The 23,992-nt window shown below is 33.1% G+C and overlaps 2 protein-coding genes and 1 long non-coding RNA gene across 3 annotated transcripts; all 3 read left to right on the top strand.

The window, feature by feature from the left end:
- Nucleotides 1-261: 261 nt before the first annotated feature.
- On the top strand, nucleotides 262-4,745 carry LOC145608964 (uncharacterized). Its single transcript, XR_014105962.1, has 3 exons — nucleotides 262-3,517; nucleotides 3,825-4,028; nucleotides 4,163-4,745. It is a non-coding gene; the product is annotated as an uncharacterized LOC145608964 (long non-coding RNA).
- Nucleotides 4,746-11,622: 6,877 nt separating this feature from the next.
- LOC145609607 (uncharacterized) lies at nucleotides 11,623-12,948 on the top strand. Its single transcript, XM_081665058.1, has one exon. The coding sequence runs from the start codon at nucleotides 11,623-11,625 to the stop codon at nucleotides 12,946-12,948; it is 1,326 nt and encodes a 441-aa protein (XP_081521184.1).
- Nucleotides 12,949-14,869: 1,921 nt separating this feature from the next.
- On the top strand, nucleotides 14,870-20,455 carry LOC145609606 (uncharacterized). Its single transcript, XM_081665057.1, has 5 exons — nucleotides 14,870-15,404; nucleotides 15,498-15,606; nucleotides 19,070-19,403; nucleotides 19,523-19,894; nucleotides 20,339-20,455. The coding sequence occupies exons 1-5, from the start codon at nucleotides 14,870-14,872 to the stop codon at nucleotides 20,453-20,455; spliced, it is 1,467 nt and encodes a 488-aa protein (XP_081521183.1).
- Nucleotides 20,456-23,992: the final 3,537 nt, after the last annotated feature.

The raw sequence follows: 23,992 nt of genomic DNA, 5'->3' as shown, positions 1-23,992 counted from the left end.
CATGACCTGAGTAACTTTCATGTTTTTACTGATATCATATGTCTTCTACTCTTCTATATTTTTGCAAAACTCTGAAAAAATTCCTCTGAATACTTCCAAAGTTAATCAGTTAATCAACACTCAAGTTTCAGAAGATTTGGTTTACTGCACCATTCGCAAAAATAAAGGTCCTTCTTTTCTTTTTCTTTGTCATTTTTCTAATTTTTGTGGAATTCATTTCATATTTATTTGAATATATAGGGTGAAAGCCTGCAACTTTATCAAAAAATTTCGATATTTTTTTACAATTAAACATTATGCAATTGGGGTTTATGAATGGCGAAATGCCCACAAAGGATTATAGCCAAAGAAATTTAAAAATGGCGGAATTTGCAAATGAAGATATAATTGTTGGCATCTTTTTTGGGTATTTGGTGAATTATCATTGCTAACAATTAACAGTGGAAGGAAGAAATTATTAACGGGTTATTGCAAAGTCATACTTGATTCATGTTTTGTAGGTTGCCTTTTATCTTTGTAATTGAAATTATGATTTAGAACAATGAGAGAGGAGTGAAATTGTGGAGGAAAGTAAGATTTCGATTTGCATTCTTGTGATTCAGTATATTATTGTTAGGCACATAATTTTCGGCATGTTAGCTACTCCCTATGTGTCTTAATTTTGCACAATGAACCCACTTTTTGTTAGAGTTTTTTTGGGTCAAATGGTGCAAAAAAATAAGGGACGGACGGGTATGTTGCTGCTTGGGAGTAGGATTTAGAAGAATGCATCATGCTTTTTCGGTTTCTTAGCTATATTGTTGCTTCGGGGTAGGTTTAGTAGAATGCATCTCACTATGATGCTGAACTATGCAGACATGCAGTGATTTTCTACTTATGGCCATGGGGAAACATCAATGTCTAACACTAAAATTTTTGAAAAATTGGAAGAGTTAAGTGAACGGGAGAACAGTAGAGATGAAATTTGATCTTACTCTATGCGAGTGGCCTAGAGGTGTAACAAGGTGCATTCATCCTAGCAACCTTTAATTGGAGATGAGTAATGGTATGGATGATAGTAGTACACGATTGCTTATGCCTATAGATTATAGAAATAGATATTGCATAGGTGCTTGATAGGAGTGAGCTAGAGAAAAAAAACATCCAAGTGATGATTTTACTGGCAAACATTAGTGACTAATACCCTACTAACTATGTAATGATGTCTAGGAGGCCGATAAATGTCTTGCTGTCATTTTCTATTCTTTGTTTTATGCTGATGAAAGGGTTGGTATAAATATCGCTAAATATTTGTACTATGTAATCGCTTTGATAAGTAATTGCATTTGAGTATTTGGCAAATGTTCTTTTAAGTGATGGTCTCATATAAAGGAAGTGGAGTGTTACTAAGATGAGAATTGAAAGTTTTACTTGATTAAGTTCCATCTTTCTAAGAGTCCAAATCTCATTAGGCTTATAACTTTATAAGATATCTTAGAAGTTCCAGAAAAGAGAAGTGCTGCACATAAGTCATAAGTGACAGTTCTCATTTGTTTCTTTATGAGAAAGTTTGTGTCAAGTCTGACCATCATACGACCTGAATGTTTACCCCTTTTGCCTAGACATGCTCAAGAAGTGAATAAGCATGTTAGTTTGAAATAAAAAAGTTAGTGTCCTGGCAAATATATCCAAAGGATTACATTGAGCTTTCTGTTTGAGGGCAATTAGTGGCTAGTACAAAACTACAAATGGAACTAGTTAATGGTAATAAAAATACTTCAAAGATTAGCTTTTCAAAGCTAGTTACATCTTATGTTGATATTTCTGTGTTAACTGCTCATGTTGCTTTGAAATCAAATATAGGGAGTTGGGGAGTGGGATTTTTCTGTTGCGGTTGAATTGCACCAAGGATCTATATTGAATCTTTTTTGTCTTTGCAGAAAAATTAGAATTTGTAACATGGTGTATTCAAGTTGCGTGGTGTATGGTTTATGTGGATAGTATTTTGGTCGATGGATGACACTAGAGCTTTGGTGCATGCTTAACTGGAGCACTGATGTCAATCTGTCAAAAGTCAGAGTATTACCAATTTCATGGAAAATCTAGCACTAAGGAGTCAAATGAGGATGTAGTAACATTAGATGGTTTAAGAGGTGCCCAAAAGTGAGTATTTTAAGTCCCTTCATGTCACTTATATTTGTTGGCTCAAATGGAGAGAATCAAAATTTTATTGATTGTACCTACAACTAAGGTTAAAGGAGAAATCATATAGGAGTGATCATATTAGAAAGTGGGGTAGTTGACTAGCAAACTTTGTATTTTGAGATGGATGTGCATGAGCATTTTAGAGGTTTAATCTGATTATTTGAAATAGGGTTTGAGTTGTATTGAAGATGATATAAGAGAGAATTTGTTGCATTTTTGCGCATGTGAGATAAAGATGCACCATTAAGAAATCTGAAGAATTGTAATCATAAGGATCTTTGAAAAAGCTAAGGGCATTGAGAATGGCATGAATATATTGGGGTTAATGAAGTATATTACACTCAATACAATTGAATGAAGGGAGAAGAGCTTTGTTGTCTAACATCGGAGACAATTTTTTTGGTTCATTTAGTCAACCCTATCTTATTGAGGTTAGAGCTTTGATTGAATGGAGGGAGAAGATCTTTGTTGTCTACCATTGGAGATAAAATCTTTGGCTCATTTAGTCGACCCTGTCCTATTGAGGTTAGATCTTTGGTGTTGTAGTTGGAAGTTTACATGCATTCCCGTTATTGTGCTTCTGGAACAATTTCTGATATTTGTAAGTTGAAGCTTTTACATGGAGGCTATGTTGCATTAATACAAGTTTTTAATGAATTGGAGAAGGGGCAAGTTGTCCTATACTTTTTGCAATTACACAACCTACTAAAGTCATGCTTCTAGACAAGGAAAGATTTTCAAGGAGATGCAGCTTCTCTGACATTTTGACTGTTGCTGCGATCACTAATATTATCCATGTTTGGAAATGTAATGCAGATCCTTATTGTGCTTCTGGAACAATCTTAGTGATCTGGAAATTAATACATATTTCATCAATGGCTACTTAATTACTTATCATTACCAATTGATTTATGGATGGAAGGTGGGGCTTGTTGTCCAATGAGATATTTTGCAGTTGCCCATTTGACCAGAATTATGCTTCTAATCATGGCAATGTTTTCGTGCAACAATTCTGCAAGAGCAGGAAAGTAGTAAGGAGATGGATTTAGCTAAGTTATTAAATGTGTTGTGTTTTTGCATGTGTTGTCACCGTAAATGTAATAGGATGTATCATGCTTTAACTGCTTGATTTTATTGGTGCCGTTTACTTTTTTACTAAAGCATAAATGCTTACATCTTAATATCTGATTCATACCTTAGACACTGGCCTTGTTGGCATCAGGGTAGTGGAAAATAGCAGATAAGGCCATTTGCATATGATGCCTACATTGTGTAGCCGAATTAGAATCTGGAGTAGATGCATCATTGAATCACGAAGTCATGAGTTTTGATGGTAAGTTTTGTCATTCAATTGAAGGTTGCAATATCGGCATTGATTCTGGACTGTATTTAATTGTCTACTTGCCTAGATTAGGGTGACGGTATTCTTGCTAGTGAAGTTGCTAGTTTCACAGCCTTATTTTTTTTATTTTTTTTTTTGCAAATAATGAATAAGCTGAATGAGTAATAGTAGTAGTATCTAGTATGGCTTGTTTTCCTTTCAACTCTTCTAGATGTTCTGTTCTGAACTCATTTACTCCACAGTATGTCAGTATTACATGACATAAAATAATTTTCTCTTGTCAAATTTTTCTGTCAAGGAATTTGAGATAGATGAGAAAGTCCCAGATGGCCAGATATCTATGGCTCTGTTGTTAGAAGCTGAGACTGCTTTGGCAGAGAAGCACTTTGAGCCTATCATGAATGATTAGATGAGTTCGAGTGATGGTGTTCATCCTCAGATTCTGAGGATAAAGGCAGGCTGGATTCGATATTGCAGGTTCCTGCGTGAGTTAATATTTAACGTAGGTTTTCATCAAAGTAACAAAATCTAAGAACTAAATAGCTCAGAACATTTAAGCATTTATTAGTTCTGCCCATTTGTCAAATTTTTTTAGGTTGTAAGGATGATAAGTTAACTCAGGCGTTTCTTTTACAGCTTCTCACTTGCCAAGGAGGACACTTCTCCTTTAGGAGAGAGACCGAGTGGCAGCTTTGCTGGTCGAGCAAATATCATCATGTCTGCTTAATGAAGGCTAAACCGGGAGGGTTACAACTTACAAGAGATTGCCTTTGTTATTAGAAGTGTAGCAAAGTATTAAGGAAGATAAAGATAATACAGAATCATGGTTTAATAAGAGGGGTGTCCACTGTCTAGTCACTAGGTTTTCGCCGTCAAATTATGAATGAAGGAGCCATAGAGAGAAAAGGAGACGAGCAAGTGGTCGACATTGAGATAATAGCAGAGTTCACTTAAGGATTAAGGTAGATTTTTTTATGCTTTTCTCAGCCTGAGTTCTGGTGGTAATTTGTCATTATCTCTATTACAATATTATAGAAACTGTAAGCGGAACGTTTCCTTAAATCCTAATATTATGATTAACTAACACAATACTTTGTCGAAGGTAGTTTGTCTTGTCACTTTCATTAATATGCATCACGGATGATGGCAGTATAGTGCTGAGACTGATAACATTTCAACGTATTAGCGTGTTAAAGGGTGCTGTTGGCTGCTTTGATTATTAGCATTTTCAAGAGGGTGATGTAAATATTTCCGCCATTGTCGCCCGCTTTTGTTAATTAATACTTGTATGTGTTGTATAGTTTTTGGTACATGGCATATATGATTGATCAAGTCTAAAAGTTGTGGCGATTGACGACGACAGTATCCACAGCATAGGCAGGATTGAATTAATTTTTGGCTATGTTGTTGCTTCATTTGTTTCTCTGTTATTTTAAGAAGGTATCTCTGACTTATTCATTAATCTAATTATTAAGTATTGATTTTGACATTGGTTTGAAATATGTAATTGACCATAATGTTGCATATTATTTCAGGTGACTTTGTGCTTCCAACATTATTGAAGTTTTTTAAGTGACGTAGTTGTTTGAATGTACAAGTCTTTCATATTACTTGTTTAATTTATAGGGTTTCTTAAATGGACTGCGCTATGATTTTAAATTATGCTTCTGCCGTCTATGGTATGTTGCTCTTCCTCTTAGTTGTAAGCTTGTAACATAATGTCATACTTCCGCCGTCTATGGCTATGATGTTCTATATGTTCTTCCTCGTGTTAGTTGTTACGGGGTATATTATGTCAAACTCCCCTTCGTTATTTAAAGTTCTTTCCATTTTTATGAACTCGGAGCAAGTTGAAATGAACAATTACTATGAAGTATGAACTATGGCACATTGGCACAATGACATTGAAATGTTTTATTTCTCCCATTTGTCGAATTGAAGAGTGTTCTCGTGAAGAGAAAAAAAAAACTATCATAGTCTAAGGGCGTGTTCGGCGCTAGCTTTTGAGTAGCTTTTAGTGGTTTGACTTGGTCAAACTACTACTTAACAAAATATGTGAGTGTTTGGCAAAGTAGTGGTTAGGGTAGCTTTTAGTGGTGGAGGTAACTTTTATGAAAAGTTAGAAAAATTAGCTTTTGGAATTAGAGGTAGCTTTTGAAAATTTAATCTATAGTTTTAAAAATAAAATATTGATTTTTATACATAACAGCTAGTCAACCGCTACTTTACCGAACGCTAATATCTAAATTATTTATTTTCACAGCTAACAGCTTGTTGACAGCTAACAACTACTTACACAGCTAACAGAGTAACAGCTGCCTCCACAGCTACAGCTACCTTCACAACTATATTTTACCGAACACGCCCTAATTGTACTAGATTTTTTTATTTATTTTGTTTTGTTATTATTATCATCTTTATTTGGTATTTAAGATGAACGCGCTTTATCTGACCGTTAAAACATTCATATTGAGAGACCATCTTGCTAAATACTTTCTTGAACAATTATTACTTTGTTCAACTCAAAAATTAGTTGGAGTTGATCAAATATGCTTGGCTTGGCTTGGCTTGCACTCTTGTAGGATTGATGAGAAAAAAGTACTGAGTTTGCACAAATTTTGTTCGCCTACTTTTCGGATTGGACATGACTCAAAAATTAGATGATTCTTAAAACCCCACATCATTTTAGGGCATATCTTATTGATTGAACTTAGCTCAACTGAACTGAACTGAAATAAAATGAATATTTTATAAGAGAAGGAAATTAGGAGATGAACTAAAATGAAATTAATCGTATGAAAACAGGCCTTATTTTATGTCAATTTTAAAAAAAAATATTTTAACATGATTTAAGTCCAAAAATGTTAAAGAGTGGGACCCTTTTCATAATACAACCAAAATAATTTCTACATATTTCACCAAAATTAAGCTTAGACACGGTGATTCCCCTTTTAATTTTCTTTGAATTAAAAGTTTGTGACCCCACCATTTCAAATGCTACCATCAAACTAGACCTTAGCATTTTTAGGGCATGTTCTCATTGACTGAAATCAGCTGAACTAAACTGATCTGAATTGAATTGAACTGAAATTAATATTTTATAAGAGAAGGAAATTAAGAGCTGAACTGAACTGAATTTCAACGTATGAGAACAGGCCTTTACTCTTAGAGGCTTAGGTCTATGTCCAACCTTTTTTTTAAAAAAAAAATATAAAATGTCCACGTAGTATAATAATAATAATAATAATAATAATAATAATAATAATAATAATAAAAAAATAGATTACAGGTAACAATAATAAAGTTTGATTGTATTGAGGTTTAACTGGTGCAGACGCCTAATGGAAGCACATTTCCTAATCAACTTGGACATGTTGCCTTAATTCTATTTTATAAACTGCATGAACGAAGTTTAATAATATTTAATAGACTAATAGTATGTATAAGTTAAATAAAGTATAATTTCTCAATATTATTTTTTATTTTTAAGAGGAATATCAATAATTAATTGTTATTACATTGTAGTATGACATCATACAAACAACTTTTGTACCCTCCTAGGCAACAGGAAGAATAATATGAGCTCATTTTTTATTTTAGTGCAATGTTGATCAAGATCATAAATTTATGGGTGTTAAAATAGTTAAAAGTTACTTGTAATCCTGAAATATGTCTTAATTTAAAATAAAGCATAAATAAAATTGAACTTATCAATTGATAATGAAATATAATTTAGAAAAATTACATTGGTCTACTCTACACAAAAATATAATCTATGTTTTTAACTGCTCCATAAATCTATTATAATAAGTACCTTTTTTTTTTTTTTTAGAAATTTTTTTTAAAATTATTTTTATATTTAATTGAGAATTTTTATATAACTTGTTTGTTGTTTCTAACTTACTCTTCCATTTCTTTTTTCTATATATAGAGTAATTTCTTTTTTTTTGTTATAGAAAATGTTATATCGCAAATTGACTTTAATAGAAGTGAATGAGACACAGGGACCAAATCTAACTTTTAAAACCACAAATTCTTCTTAATCAAATAATAGAGTAGTTAATTTATTAGGTAAGCCAATATCGAAGCTTTGTCTTGATTATATAGCATAAAGGGACAATATCTCAATATGACAATAGGTGAATGTCTCCTCTAATTAAATACACCCGACCTTCCAAAATGTCTACATGTTTAAACGTTAAAATAGGTGACGTTTTAATCTTATAAATTTCGATTTTTGGTAATAAATCCATTTATTAGTACGTGTGTATAATACTTAATAAGATCTTGCTTGTAATGTTCTCCATTTCACAATTTTTTTTTTTTTTTTTTGAGGGAATTTCACAATTTTTATTTGGATAATGTTATATGTAGTCTTTAAAACTACAAATAAGCATTTAATATCTTTTCTGATTGAAATTAGTTTAGTAATGCATGACAAAGTCACGCGTAAATTAATGTAATTAATGAATATATAGAGGTAAACATTTTAATTTCCTTTTACTACCTTCGATTTTTATTATTTGTAACTTTAGAATATTTTATATACAAATAATACTCCAAATTTGCAAATAATAAAAATCGGAGATTGTCCTTCCACCTAAATTCTCAACAATCAACCATGGAGTACATAGTATGATATTAGTAAATACTACGTAAAACAAAGTGATAGGGAAAAAAATCTTGGTAAATTTACGTACTTAACTTGTGATAATTATGCTCGTATGTGTTTTTTTAGGCTAGATCTATAGATACGTTTTTTTTGTGATAAAAATTAAAAACGGGGGATACATTATTAGTCATTTCTCATTTGTTGTTTACAGATGTCAGCATGTCACCTTGTTTGTAATCTACTAATTAATGAAAAAAATTTGATTCAGTAGCTAATGTTATAATGCACCAATAACTAATCATATACTCTAGCTAGAAGTGTAAGCAAATATATGATCTAGTAGCTAATGTATTTAAAAAAAAATTAATAAAAAACAAGTAACATCTGAATTTTTTGTTTAAAAACAAATTAATATAGTGCATGTCAACAAATATAGAGCTGTTACAAGTATTTGATTACTTACAGTCCTTGTATAGTCGTATACTTCTTCCGTTCTAATAATATTGTAACAATTGGACTTTTGCACTATTCATTACTCTTATTTGACCACATTATATGATTTATATGTTAAAAAATATAGTCATGTGGATATTATTAGATTCATCTCATAAAATATTTTCACAATATTACCTTTTTATAAGTTTAACTCTTATACATGCAATTATAGTACGAGTATGTTTTATACTAATTAGCGCTTAATACTTTTACTTTGAAATGAGGGGTGTTTGAGATTCAAACTTGTGACTTTTTTCAGTTTGCTTGGTTACCGTAAAGGGAAGGAAAAGAAGGGGAAGGGGAATTGAAGGAGGTGAAGGGGAGGGAAGGAAAAGGAAGGGGAAGGAAAAATGATGAAATTTCTTTCCAAATCTCTCCATTGTGATAAATTTCTTAGAATTTAATCCCTCCATTTCCCCATCCCCCCTCCAAATCCCTTCATCCCTAATTTGCTATCCAAATGAAAGATAATCTCTCCTTCCTTCCTTCCTTTCCTTTCCTTCCATTTCCTTCAATCCAAACACACTCTTATGCCGCGTTAACTCTGATATCATGTTAGAATACTAATTTAACCAGAATATTAAGGGCCTGTTCAGATTTACTGAATTGAACTGAAGTGAACTGAACTGATTGGAGCTGAACTACACTGAACTGAACTGAACTAAGCTGAAATGAATATTTTATGAGAGAGGGAAATTAAGAGCTGAACTGAACTGAACTGAACTGAACTGATTGGAGCTGAACTGAATTGAACTGAACTGATTGGAGCTGAACTGAACTGAACTGATTGGAGCTGAACTGAACTGATTGGAGCTGAACTGAACTGAAATTAAGTAAATGTGACAGACCCAAGTTGATGGTTGAAACCTAAAAATTTGTTATATACTCCTATCAATGAGGAACTAACAAATCAAGAGAAATACTTTAACTTTAACAAGCACTCGACTCAATAAGTCTTGAGCATCGATATAATTAATATCTGCTAAAAATTCTCTCTAATGTCTGCGCCCCAAGCCCCCCCAAACCCTCCCCAGATGGTCGATCAATTGATCAGATCGAACAAGAAACCAAAACGGAAAATCACTCAATTCATTTTTGGTCATGATTCTGGAAATTCTGATCAAAATATGGACCTTGATATGGACAAAGATGGATTGAATAAGGAATCCCCCTCTAGGGTTCAAAACTTTCAACATTTTAATCCTCTGCCTAATGGAGCTGCTGCGACTCCAAGATCTTTCAGGGATCTCCTAAGGGATACCCAATTAGCAAACCAGAATGCTACTGATGGGATTATTGATTTGGAAAACGATGATGATGTATCTGATGATGATGAGCCTCCAGAAGGCATCGTGGATAGTGAGCGCTGCCCTGTAATCTTGCTAACGAGGGAAGAAAAAAAGGCAATGCGCAAACCTTGGCGGAATACCTTAATAATCAGAATGTTTGATGGAAGCCTCGGGTACATGGGACTGATGAAAAAACTCAAAAGGAAATGGCAATTGAAGGGTGATTTGAGTCTGACTGATATTGGTTCGAAGTATTTCATTGCTCGATTCTCAAACTCTGAGGATTACAACTATGTCATGACACAAGGACCTTGGCTGATAGATGATAAGTATCTAACTATCAGAAAATGGACTCCGAATTTCATCCCTGAAGAAGCATCTTTATCTGTATTGACTGTCTAAAATTAGGATTCCTAACCTCTCTGTCGAATACTTTGATAGAGAGTTCCTGAAAAAGATTGGTTCAAAGATAGGGAAAGTAATCCGAGTGGATAGGTCAACAGCTTATGCAGAGAGAGGACAATTCACTAGGTTGAGTGTTGAGATTGATCTTGCTAAACCTCTGTTAGCAAAATTCTGGCTGAAAGGAAAGACTTGGAGAATTCAATATGAAGGAATTAAAATGGTGTGTTATAAATGTGGGAAAATGGGTCATACTGATGATCAATGTGCCTCGATGATGGTTAATAATAATATGGTGGTTGATGGAGTCAATAAACAGCTTGAGAATGTGTGTCAAGCAGTCCCTCCTCCTCCAGTCAAGAGGCCGGAAGAACAGGATGAATATGGTGACTGGATGTTGGTCAAAAAACCTGGCCGGAAAAGGATCTCTAAACCGGAAAAAACAGGGCAAAATACGAGCAAGGGCAACAATGGAATTCTAGTGGAGCAGATTCAACCCAAAGATTCTGTTAACTTGACTAATGGCAAAAATCTTGGAGGATCTAGATTTCATGCGCTGAATGAGGATTCTTCTTTGGATGATATAGCAAGAGAGAAAAATAAGGAAGTAGTTGATCTCCCAAAGAGTTCAAATTCGATTGTGAACCAATCTGATTTAAACTCTCCAACTCAGCAAGATAATTATATGACAACAACTAATCTAGGAGATAGCTCTCAAAATCCCGGAAATAATTCCCAAGAAAATTTATCCTTTAATTTTGGAAAAGATAAGTCTAACCAAAATAAAAATCCTTTTGTTACCAAAATTAAGAAAAAAAAGAATACTCAAGCAGCCTTTACTCAAAAGGAAGTTAATTATTCCCCTTTGACTCCTATCACCAATTTGGAAGCAACTAACCAAGCTATTCCAAAGACCATTAGCCTCGGCAAAGAGAACCAACAGCCTTCACAGAATATTCCACAAAAGCAATCTCCAACAGAAGCAAACAAAGAAGTCACTTGTGAGGTAGTTAATGATGCAAGCCCTGAGTCCACCCCTAATGCTTCCCCCACCGCAGAGAGTGATCGAATTGTCAATTCCTCCGGAGAAGACATTATGTGTTGGACAGCCAATGGAGATGCCTTATATGGGCATAGAAAACCCCCTGATTCATGTGATGGAGGTGAATATTGTTTCCTGGGAGGAACCAATTCCGGAACCGATGGAACTTGTAGTAACTTTAAAAGTTCCAGTGGAGATCAACAGGATTCTTAACCTCATCCGAGGTGCTTATGTAAGTTCTCTTGATAATATTCCTATGTCTATAGAAGATAGTATTCCTAATCTAGCTCCTAATAGCCCTCCCATTACTTGTATGGTTTGGAATGTACAAGGGGCGGGTAGTAAAGAATTTATCTATGCCTTAAAGGAAATTATTAAAGTTAACAAGCCTAATGTTGTTGCCTTGGTTGAGACTCACATGGGGGGACAACAAGCAGAGAAAATAGCTTCTATTCTTGGTTATGCAGGGCACACTAGAGTTGATGCCCAAGGTTTTAGTGGTGGGATTTGGGTTTATTGGAGGCCTGAACTTGTCACAGTTGAACCTATCATTAAACATAGGCAATACATAACTATGGATATCAAGAGGGTGGGAGAGACACCTTGGTATTTCACTGCGGTTTATGCAAGTCCGGATCCGACTAAACGGGCTGAATTATGGCAAGAACTACAAAATTTTGCTGCTCAAAATAGTAAACCTTGGCTCTTAGCAGGGGACTTTAATGAAACTCGGTTTGCTTGGGAAAGAAGTTCGAGTTGCAATGAGACTTCTCGAAGGTCTGCTATTTTTAATGAATGGGTTCAAGACATGGAACTTTTGGAAGTGGAGTTTAGTGGACCTTCTCATACTTGGGCTCGGGGTAAATCCATCGATTCGAGAACTAGTGCACGATTGGATAGAGCCTTGTGTAATGGCAAATGGAGTTTAAAATTTGCAAATGCTGCTTCAAAGAATCTGCCAGCAGTAAGGTCAGATCATTGTCCTGTTTTGATCTCTCCAAATGGCTTTGCTCCAATCTCGAATGTAAACAAACCCTTTAGATTCCAAGCAGCTTGGATGACTCATGAAAAATTCCGTGATTTCATTGAAGAAAAGTGGGATAAAGAAGCTCCTTTAATACCGCATCTACAAAAAATAGCAACTGACCTTCAAAACTGGAATCAATCAGTCTTCCATAATATTTTTAGGAAAAAGCGCATACTTCTTGCTCGCATTGCAGGGGTTCAGAAATTCCTCTCTGAACAAAGATCGAGGGATTTGATCAAGTTGGAGGCTAAGTTGAGAAAAGAATTAGATGAAATCCTTGAGCAAGAGGAATTGCTATGGTATCAAAAATCGAGAGTTGATTGGCTTCGTGAAGGGGACAAAAACACCACTTTTTTTCATTTAAGTACTATCACTCGTCGATGGAGAAACAAAGTTAGTGCAATCAAAGAAAATTCTGATGCGGATTGGACTCATGACAAGGACCAAATTCAACGTATAATTGTTGATTATTTTCAGCAGTTATTTAAAGCCGAAGATGATATTGAGCAGGCCAGGGTACCCTCCCAACTGATATCTTCCCTGAATTTACAATGAGAGACTGGAATGCTTTGTCAAGGCCATTCACCAGATGTGAAATTGACAAAGCTGTCGAAGAAATGGGAGCTCTAAAGGCTCCTGGCCCTGACGGTTTTCAAGTGTTGTTCTTTCGTAAACATTGGGATTTAGTTGCGAATAATGTCTATGAAGTGGCTCTCAAAGTGTTGGCTGGCAAGGGACTTCCTGAAAACCTCAACGACACTTTCCTTGTGCTTATACCAAAGGTTGATGCTCCTGAGCTTCCCTCCCAATTTAGGCCGATTAGCCTTTGTAATGTAGTTTACAAAATTATTACAAAGGCCATCGTAAACCGAATCAAGCCGATGATGCCTCATCTAACTTCTTGCACTCAAACAAGTTTTGTCCCCGGAAGGCAAATTACGGACAATATAGTTATTGTTCAAGAGGTTCTTCATACCATGAAAAATAAACAAGGAGCAAAGGGATTTATGGCAATTAAAATCGACTTCGAGAAGGCGTATGACAGACTTCGTTGGGAATTTATTCATGATACTCTTCTCGAAATTAAATTCCCTCCGGTTATTATAGAGGTTATCATGGAGTGCATCTCGACTTCCTCAATGAAAGTGCTATGGAATGGGGAGCCCACTCAATCTTTCAATCCGGGAAGAGGGGTTCGTCAAGGGGATCCATTGTCCCCTTATTTGTTTGTTCTTTGTATGGAGCGCCTTAATCAAGTGATTGAGGACTCCATTATTAGGAATGAATGGAAACCTATTAGAGCTAGTAGGAATGGGCTAATTTTGTCGAATTTATGTTTTGCTGACGACATAATTTTATTTGCGGAAGCTACTATTGAACAAGCCGTGATCATCCAGAAATGTTTGAAGACCTTCTGTGCTGCCTCGAGGTCTAAGGTCAGCCATGCTAAATCTCGAGTCTTCTTTTCACATAATATGGACAGTGGCTCGAAATCTGCTATTTCAAATACTCTAAAAATGGATTCGACAGAGGATCTTGGTATGTATTTGGGGATGCCAACCATCACTAGTAGGGTAACAAGAGATACCTTTGCTTATTTATGTGAAAAGGTGGATAGGCGTTTATCGGGTTGGAAGTCAAAATACTTATCTTTAGCTGGTCGAATCACTCTAGCAAAATCCTCTATTGCGCCTATTAGCTCTTATGCTATGCAATCGGCCAAAATCCCAAGAACTATTTGTGATGATCTTGATAAAAAAATGCGTCGTTTTATTTGGGGTGGTAGTGGTGAAAAAAGAAAAATCCATTTAATTTCTTGGGAAACTTTGCAACTCCCAAAGGCACAGGGGGGTTTGGGGATGAGATCTTCAAGAGATGTTAACGCTGCTTTTCTTACAAAATTGGGATGGAGGCTATTAACCGAACCTCACTCCTTATGGTCAAGTGTGCTAAGAGCAAAATATTGCAAAGGGAGGTGTGATTTGGACATGTTCGAATCAAAGGCAAATATGTCAAATGTGTGGCGTGGAATCACTGAAAATGCAAAGATTGTGAGTAAAGGTGCACGGGTGGCTATTGGCAATGGTTCTCGTACTCTTTTTTGGGACCATCCTTGGGCAACATCGACCCCTCTCCGTGACTGTGCTATTGCTGCAATTCCTCAAGAACTTGATGGAGCAACGGTAGAAGAGATGTGGGATCCCACCATTGGTTGGAAATGGGAGCTTTTGCGGATTTAATCTCAGAAGATTCAATTCAAAAAATCACAGCGCATCAAGTAAGAGAAGACCCTTCGATTGGTGATCTCTTATATTGGGGGGGAAGTGCAAAGGGTAGATTTACAATTAAATCGGCTCTTAAAATTATTCGTGGTAATGTTGAAGCTCCGGATGATGGCAGTTGGGATTTGGTGTGGAAAGTTCGTGTTCAACAAAGAATTAAAGTTCTCCTATGGCTTGTCTTACATGATAGATTAATGCATAATGTCAATCGTTTCAAAAGAGATTTAACAAATGACCCCAAATGTAAAGCATGTCCAGATCATGATGAAACTATGCTTCACATCTTGAGGGATTGCAAAGTGGCTAGGGAAGTGTGGAGGCAAGTGGGTGGTCCAGCAAATGCTACAAATTTCCGTTCTGGAACTCTGAAAACTTGGGTGGTGCGCAACATCAAAGTGCAAGAAAGAAGTGATATGTCTCCTGAAATCTGGCCTACTTACTTTGCATTGGTAATATGGTGGCTATGGAGATGGAGATGCAATGTGAGTTTTGAGAAGGGGGATGAGAATCCTATAGATATCAAGAACTTCCTTTTGGCAAGATTCGAAGAAACATGGAGAGCTCTAGGTGACTTTGAACATGGCTCAAATGCTGCTCCGAATCGTAGGGTCGAAGCTTTAGTACGTTGGTTGGCTCCTCCAGCAGGATGGCTCGTGCTTAACACGGATGGTTCAGCCAAGGGTTCCCCAGGGCCAGCAGGGGGTGGTGGTCTGATTAGGGATTGTACGGGTAAGTTAGCCTATGCTTTTTCTCTCAAGTTGGGGCATTGTAATGCTTTTAAAGCTGAAGTGTGAGCGCTAGAGTATGGTCTTGACCTGGCAGCTAGTTTGAGGCCAAGCAGGCTGCAGATTCAATTAGATAGCCTCGCGTTAGTGCAGACCTTGAGGAACGAGAATCAATATGTTGGTGAAACAGTTCATAGCATTGCAAGGTGTAAGAAGATCTTAGAAGAGAATAATTGGCAATTTGAAGTGCATCACATCTACTGAGAAGCAAACAGAGCAGCGGATTGGCTTGCCAATCAAGGAGTCACGCAGAACAACGATATAGTGTTGATTCAAGTCCCCCCTTTAGCTTTAGGGAGAATTTTACATGATGATGTCGTAGGAGTGGCTTTGTCACGTTTTGTTCCCCCTTAGTCTTTCCTTTTATGTTTTTTTTCCCGGGGCTTTGCCCCTCTTTAGCACCAAAAAAAAAAAAAAAAAAGAAATACTTTAACTTTCCAAATATACCCCATTTCCCCCCTTAAAAATGCGTTTAACTTTTCTACAATTACAAATTAAAAAAAGTCATTGTTATATTCACTATTCATCATATAACTTTTGGAATTTTTTAAGGTTGCAATAATATATTCTACAAGAGGAATATCCCATATTCTTGAAACAATTCCTCCATAGATCCTTTTCCATTGATGCTGACATACACGTACCTTCGTGTATTATTCCATAACGACGTCTTTTCTTAACCTTATTTTTCTATATCATAACATTTATTAGTTGATTACATTACATTTATGAACTAATATTTTAATTTCATTATATAGTTGGAGTATTTTTTAAAAATATATGCATGCAAGTACATTTTTGACGGGCTAGAAGAAACTTGAATATGTGATAAAGATATAATACGTTACTTTAGGGAAGGCAAGTTATTCTCTAATGTAGGAGAGAATTATGTAATGTAATAAAATGGGTACTTGTGAACTGTGATTACGTGTGACTTTAAAATAAATAATTAGATAATTACAAATAATATAAAAATAAATGAAAGATAATTAATTCAAATAAAATAAATTAAATTAAGTTCAAATCAAATATTTCTAGAAAATTCAAATAAAAAAATTTCGAAATTTTTTGATGTAAAATAAAATGAATAATAGAAATGAACCAAACATAGCATAACGCATTGTAGTTAGCAACCCAATTAGCATCTCAATTGTTTCAAAAAAGAAATTAGCCTCTCAATATATATATATATATATATATATATATATATATATATATATATATATATATATATATATACCCTAAATCCCTTACATATATAGTGTTTTCCAAGGGATGTGGGTCTAATCCTGCCAAAATGTTATATATGGCAAAATGTGGTGCCACGCAACCAAATTACGTATTAAGGTTTCAATTTATCACTATCTCATTTTAATGTACATTTGAATGCAAGGTGTACCTATCTGCATCTATATGTATTGGTTGTATGTATATATAAAAAACAAACGATTTTGTACATATCAAATCAAAATCGATTATGCTTAGACTTACGTTCTTATGGAAAATGAATTTATGCAATAATTGCATAACTTTTTATTAAAAAAAAAAAAATAGAAATCCTAAATGATCAATTTTCCTTTTGAAAAGTTAGGTGATTCTAAACTACACTAAGCTTGTTTTCCAAAAAAAAAAACCCACACACACACTAAGCTAGTGAAATGGCACACACGTCAGATAATTAGTGCATTGTTTATTTTTTATTTAATAGATCCACGAGCTCCTAAAGACATTGCTCGAGCATAACACACGCATTATTCATATATAAAATGTAATTTTAACTATATATGTTTTTTTAATTATCAGGGATAGTGGGATACCAGCATATTCTGTTAATAACAGACTAAGAACTTTTTAATTTTTGTTATTAATTTCTTGATAATTACAAGCAAAATGATTAGCTCCCTTAATTCAAAATATCTGACGACCCATATCAAGTTCTTACAATTTTTATCAGTCACTTGATATATTCAATGTTATTAGTTTGCTTACTAGTTATAATTATCAATAAAGAATTATGTTTATAAAAAGTGAATTTCAAATAAATTAGATAGCACCTCGTAACAATTAACAACGGAGTAGTTCAAAATCCCATATGAAATGGAAGTTAATAAAGAAAAATAGAATTGATGGAGCAACTACTCTAAAATGTTCATTATATATACATACATATACGACGTGTAGGATACACTTACACACATCGATTATTCATTTAAAAACAATGACAGATTTTGAATCAAACAATTTTGGAGGCTAAAATTTGAATCAGTTAAAGCTATTGATGTCTAATCATTGAAACATGACATTTTATATCATTTTTTTATGGAATATACGAAGTATTCATTATGTCTAACATAGCTTTATAAATAAATCACAGGGGTCGAGCCCCTATGAGTCTTAATAAAGATCCTCTCCGACCCTGTTTTGAAATATCTTGTACGCCTTATTATGTGCAATAGCGTTGAATGGATTTACACTATACTATGTCGGATGTAATACTGTAGTGATAAATGAAAAAATTAATTGACCATCTCTCCACTATCTTTGTTTTCAGTAATTTCCTATGGTTAGTTGGTGGTTAAACTACCTGAGGTCAACAATCAATTGATCAAAGACCAAAACGAGAAGAGCATACTATTCTTTAATTCCTTATGATTGGTAGGATTATGTATATTGTTTGTTTAGTACTCCGTTGGTTAATTGTGAGATGGTCTCTGAAGGACTAAGGGCCTGTTTTCATGTTGACTGAACTCAGCTGAACTGAACTAAACTAAACTTAATTGAACTGAACTGAATTGAACTGAGCTGAACTGAAATGAATATTTTATAAGAGAAGGAAATTAGGAGCTGAACTGAACTAAACTGAGCTCAGCTGAACTGAACTCAACTGCGTCGAACTGAACTGAATTTCAACATAATAGAACAGACCCTAAGGCCCCATTATTTTGATTTATAAAGTCAAGTTTAGCTAATTCTGTTAATTAAGTTCCATTTACTTCAGTTCATTTATATGATTAATTTTATTATTATTGTTATTATCAATCGAGTTTAAGTTAATTAGGTTTTAAAATAGGACCTACCTTAGTGGTTTGGCTTGTACCTTCATTCATTTTTTTTATAGCGCAACATTTGAAATTTTACATTGTTCACACACACTTATTTGTTGGAAAAAATTTCTCGTGTGGGATCTTGTTAATTGTCACGAAATACACTTTTTATAATATCAACTTTTTATAATCTCTACTGCAATACAACTTAGAATATTTAAGTTTAGAATGTACATTGGTAACTCTGAAATCCCCAACATTACGATTAAAAAATAATGAAGTATGTAGTATATTGGAAACCTTACTTATTTATTTATGCAAATTTCAAAGATGTCAATTTTCAAAAATAATAAAAATAAGGACATACATTATTCATACACTTATGTAATACACCTATATATATATATATATATATATATATATATATATATATGTTGTATACTCGATCTTAATGCATATCCAAGTGAAGAGCTCAAAATAATTTGTCTCCTGCCTAGGAATCAAATCCAAATAAAGTTAGAACATTTTGAAGAAATTACACCAAATTACTCTACAAAATCATTAGAATCGAAATAATGTCTTCTTTATGCCCTACTTATTTAGGATGGGAATATCCCATAGAATTAGGTACAAACCAAGGTTTTAATAATGTTGACTTAGATGCTGTATTTCTTCTTAATTTTTCATCATCTCAATCTCAAGATTACCAATTTCAAGTGTTTGATCATGTTAAGCGTAGCGAATCGCCACAAGATACATGCTCAACCGATCATCAATTTGATCTTAACCCTGTGTTATCTAAGAAACTTAATCATAATGCAAGCGAACGAGTTCGAAGAAAGAAGATTAGCAACTTATATTCATCTCTACGTGCTTTACTTCCTTCTTCTGATCATAAGGTACGTAATAATTATTATTAGTCTCTTATAATCTTATTTTTTAGTCCTAAATCGTTATTTTTGTATTAATAATTCGTCGTTTAATTGCTAATTACTTATCTATATTTTGTTTATTATAGAAAAAACTAAGTATTCCGGGGACAGTTGTACGTGTGGTTGAGTACATACCCGAATTACAAAAAGAAGTGGAGAAATTAATATGTAAAAAGGAAGAACTTTTATCAAAAATATCAGCAATTCAAGGAAATGCATTGGAAAATAATATTCAAGAGGAAAAACCCATGAAAAATTGTATGATCAAGGATTCAATTTCGTGTTCGATTTCTTCGAATAAATTGGGTGATAAAGAAATGGTTATCCAAATTTCAGCATTTGAGAGAATATCATTATCGGAGGTTCTTGATTTGCTTGAGAAGAAGGGTTATCTTGTTATTGATATTTCTTCTTTTCATTCTTTTGGAGGAAGGACTTTTTACAATATTCATTTATGGGTAAGTGTTACATCGATCGTTTTCAATGATTCTATATTAGTTTGACGTACTTTTCTTCATGCTACATTGTCACTCTTTTTTGGTACTTCATAATAATTTGATTGTAAAATATTAGACTTTACCGCATAAGATTTTGTCATCGTGTATATGTCAAAATGATTAATTGGTTAAATTTAAACTTCGTATAACAAACTATTGATTTATCAAGTAAAAGAATCAACTTTATTTCATCGGTTTCGTGTCTCATCTTAAAACTAGAACACCTGATACAAGCGTGTAAGATATCAGTTATTGTAATAATATAAAACAGACGTCCTTTTCAAGAAGTTGATAATTCTCTAATCTCGATTATATTTCTACGTAACTGCTATAATTACATATATTTTACATAGATAGATTTATTTTGTGTACAAGCTCTAATATGTATATATGTTTATGTAACAGATGGGAGGAAGCTATACCGCAAAGTTCGAAAATTTAAATGAAGTGTTGATGTCCTTGCTTAAGGAGCAAAGCATATGCAAGCGTATTGTTAAATTAGTGTATGTGACAAAGGAATGAACGGTCTTAAATCCAATTTGGTCCTTTAAACATCCAACTATTTGTACATTTTTGTCGATCATTATCAAAATAATTTTGCCAGAGTTTTGATAGATAAATTCTAGATCATGCGTTAATACATATACTTCGTGTTATCAATATATGTGCATACACATAACTACGTACAGTCATTATCTTAAATCGTTGTTGTAAAAGATTATGTCACACTATTTTGGTAAGTACGTTAAGACTATCATTGTAAATACGTATCGTGTCACAAATTTTAAAGAAAACTAGAGGGCAGATCATCATTATAGGAAGGATATTGCAATACTTCAATGAAATGAAATGATTTAAATAAAAGTGTTCTATTTTTTTTTTTTTTTTTTTTTTTGAAAGAAAAGTGTTCTAAATCTAAATTAGCACAAGTTATCAAAAGTTATGTACGTAAATGATTATATAGTTAAATTTTGATCAAAATGGTAACAATTCATCATTTCACTTAATGCATACAGCCTTAACTTCATTTGTATAAATGCCAATTATTGTTATAAATAAAAGTGTAGATACTATAAAAACAAGTGTTATATAACTGAATTTTCAATTTTGTCATCACTCGAAATGAGAAAATCCATAGACAAAGTAGTCTTACAAAGATACTAAAAAATCTTTCTTAGATCCAACCACTAATTTCTAAACTAATTAAATTTTGTTCACTTTCTTAACTACGTTACTAAAGTTATAAAAGTATACAATCTAGGGAACATTTACAACAAATATTACGTGTACTATAATGAAATAATAGAGGGGTCTTTCAAAAAAAAAAAAAAAAAAAAAAAAAAGAAAGAAAGAAATAATAGAGGGGCCGGGAAAAAAGCCTAATTATAATTTATAAACCAAAGATTTAGTATATATTAATGTAGAAAACAACACATGTATGTACAACCTATACGCATTTATAGCATTGGAACTAAGTAACATGTCGTGTGTTAAGTAAAAGAATAAAAGGTCATTATACTTATATGCTAGAATATGCCTTGAATTGGTTAGCCGTTTTCGAAAAAAACGAACTATGATAGATTGATAGAGTCCGCTTTGAGAGTATTGTATAAACTCCAAACCCTTAGAGTCTAACCTAGCAATCACGACTATATATGTTGTATTTTAAACTTTCTTAAAGACCAATAAATACTAATCTCTCACTTGTCTATGTGATTCTATGGATGTAGCTACCTCATTGTTAGTCAATCGTGTAAAATCTATGTTCTTGTTAGTTGATTTCTTATCATGTACAGATAGAAAAGTGTCAAGAACTACATGGGGCAAATTACTTGATCGATGTGCATGATTTGATGTCGTGGTGTGTTGTAAACGCTACCTTGAAAGCAAAATTCACCATGTCAATGGTGTAATCAAATATGGTGTTGTCCTCAAATTATTACAAGTCAAGCCTACCCTCAAATTATTACATGTTAACCCTTTAAGTGGTGCACTCATAAATATATGATTTTGGAAATTAAAATTTGCTCATAAAGATGGGGTAAGACCGTAAGAGGAAACTACAATTTGAATTGTATATCAGGGTGCACGTTATGCCTTGTACTTACTAGGAAAAAAACAAAAAAAATTTGTTCCAATTCAAATCTTAGAAAGGTTTTTTCAATTCTATCTAACTTGTATTTACTTTAGAGGAAAAATGCAAAATTAAGGTTTGTAAATATCATTTGTAGAGAGAAAAAAGATATCATTCTTGAAATTGATAGCAAATTATGAATCTCAAAACAATTGTGCATATAGTGGAGTCGATTTTGGCTTTCTAATGAATCTTTTTATAAAAGCGATCTGGAATCTGGATCCTATGGTGGAAATTAAAGCAAAGGCACCCACATGTCAAATATTTAGGTGTATGCGGTATGCCTATCATTATTTCCATTAAGAAACTTATCCTTTTATTTTAATATTCTCACAACATGGAGGATTTGTAGTTTCTAAGGGTAGAAGAAGAGATAAAAAGTGAGAATATAAATGAACTCATGGTATAAGAGGAAAGATAGAGAACATTAATAAAATTAAGTGATGTTGTAGATATTTATCAACTTCTTAGAAAGAAAAGCGTCGTGGTTATTGAAGAATGGATAAAGTATGAAATAGATACTTCCTCTATTACTAAAAAATATACTGAACCATTTCTCTTTAAAGGCCAAACTTCAAATATGATTCATAAAAAAGATATATTCAAGTGAGATCTTGTTAGAATTGTAATGTATTTTCAAATTATTATCTGTAGCTCTATAAATTTTAACAATGCAAATTAAAGATATCCATGATCAAACTAGTGTATCACTGTATTGAGACCATGTAACAGAAAATAGTGCAATTATTTAGTAATGGAAGAAGTATATCCTTAGCTAATCTATAATTAGGAATCTTTTTTTTTTTTTTTTCAGTCTATAAATATTAAATAATCTAACAAGGAGTAATGGAGTATCAGGTATATCAAGTTTTGGCCCAATGCATAGATTTAGAAAGTAGTGCATGATGTAGTCCAATAGGAAAGTAAGGAAACTAAGAAACCCCATTTTCATTTTAATTTTTTTTTCTGTTCTTTATATTGCGATACACTACAATGGCAAAAAGCCCAATAGTCATATGTACTTTGAATCAGAAAACTACCTATAATCAGCCCATTTGGCCCCTTGTAGCGTATAATCATACAAATACAAAATACTACCTCCGTTACATATTAGTTGCAACTTTAGGGTATTAATTGAAAATATTCCAAAATTATAACTAATATGTAACGGAGATTTCCTCCGTTTTTTTTTATTTTTTTATTATTTATTGAATTTGCAAATTGCAATAGTAAGGTATGCAAATTATTACGAAAAATCAATAACTATATACTAAAAGACACACCAGTAATGACACGTGTCATGTTCTGGTGTGTCTTTAGTTTTTTTTTTTTTTTTTTGAAAATTTTTTATGGAAATAAATCTTATACATTACATTAAAAAAAAAAATACGAAGTAGAAAATTTATACATATATAACAGATTATAAAAGATTTGATGTATATTTCTATAATCTATTGTCAACTATATAAACATAAGTAGATACAGTAAGATTTTTTTTTATATAGAATTTGTGTCATATATTACAAGAATTCTATTTTTTATTAATTTTATTTAATTACATATTAGAAGCTCAGTAGTTCAAATATCAAATATTAAAAATTATTTAAAATAAAATATTTGATTTATCCTTCCACAAAAAATTAAAAATATAACTACTATAAATTTAAGCATTAAAAAAAAGTGACATTTTTCACATAATTTGAGACATACATGGTGTAATGTCCAACGTTTTTTTATCCAAATGATAACGATACAATTTGTTCGTGAAATCGAGTATATAAAAAAAAATATGCACATTAACAAATGTGTAGTTTTCAATGCCCCAATCATTGTTCACCTTTTATAATTTATATATACCCGAGTTCACATAGAGGTAGGTGTACGGGTGTACCCAAGGTAGTTTTTTTTTGCTTATTTAATATATT

The sequence above is a fragment of the Chenopodium album genome, chromosome 23 (assembly GCF_948465745.1).
Source record: "Chenopodium album chromosome 23, dcCheAlbu1.1, whole genome shotgun sequence".
NCBI lineage: Eukaryota > Viridiplantae > Streptophyta > Magnoliopsida > Caryophyllales > Amaranthaceae > Chenopodium > Chenopodium album.
This window is presented reverse-complemented; position numbering and strand designations above follow the sequence as displayed.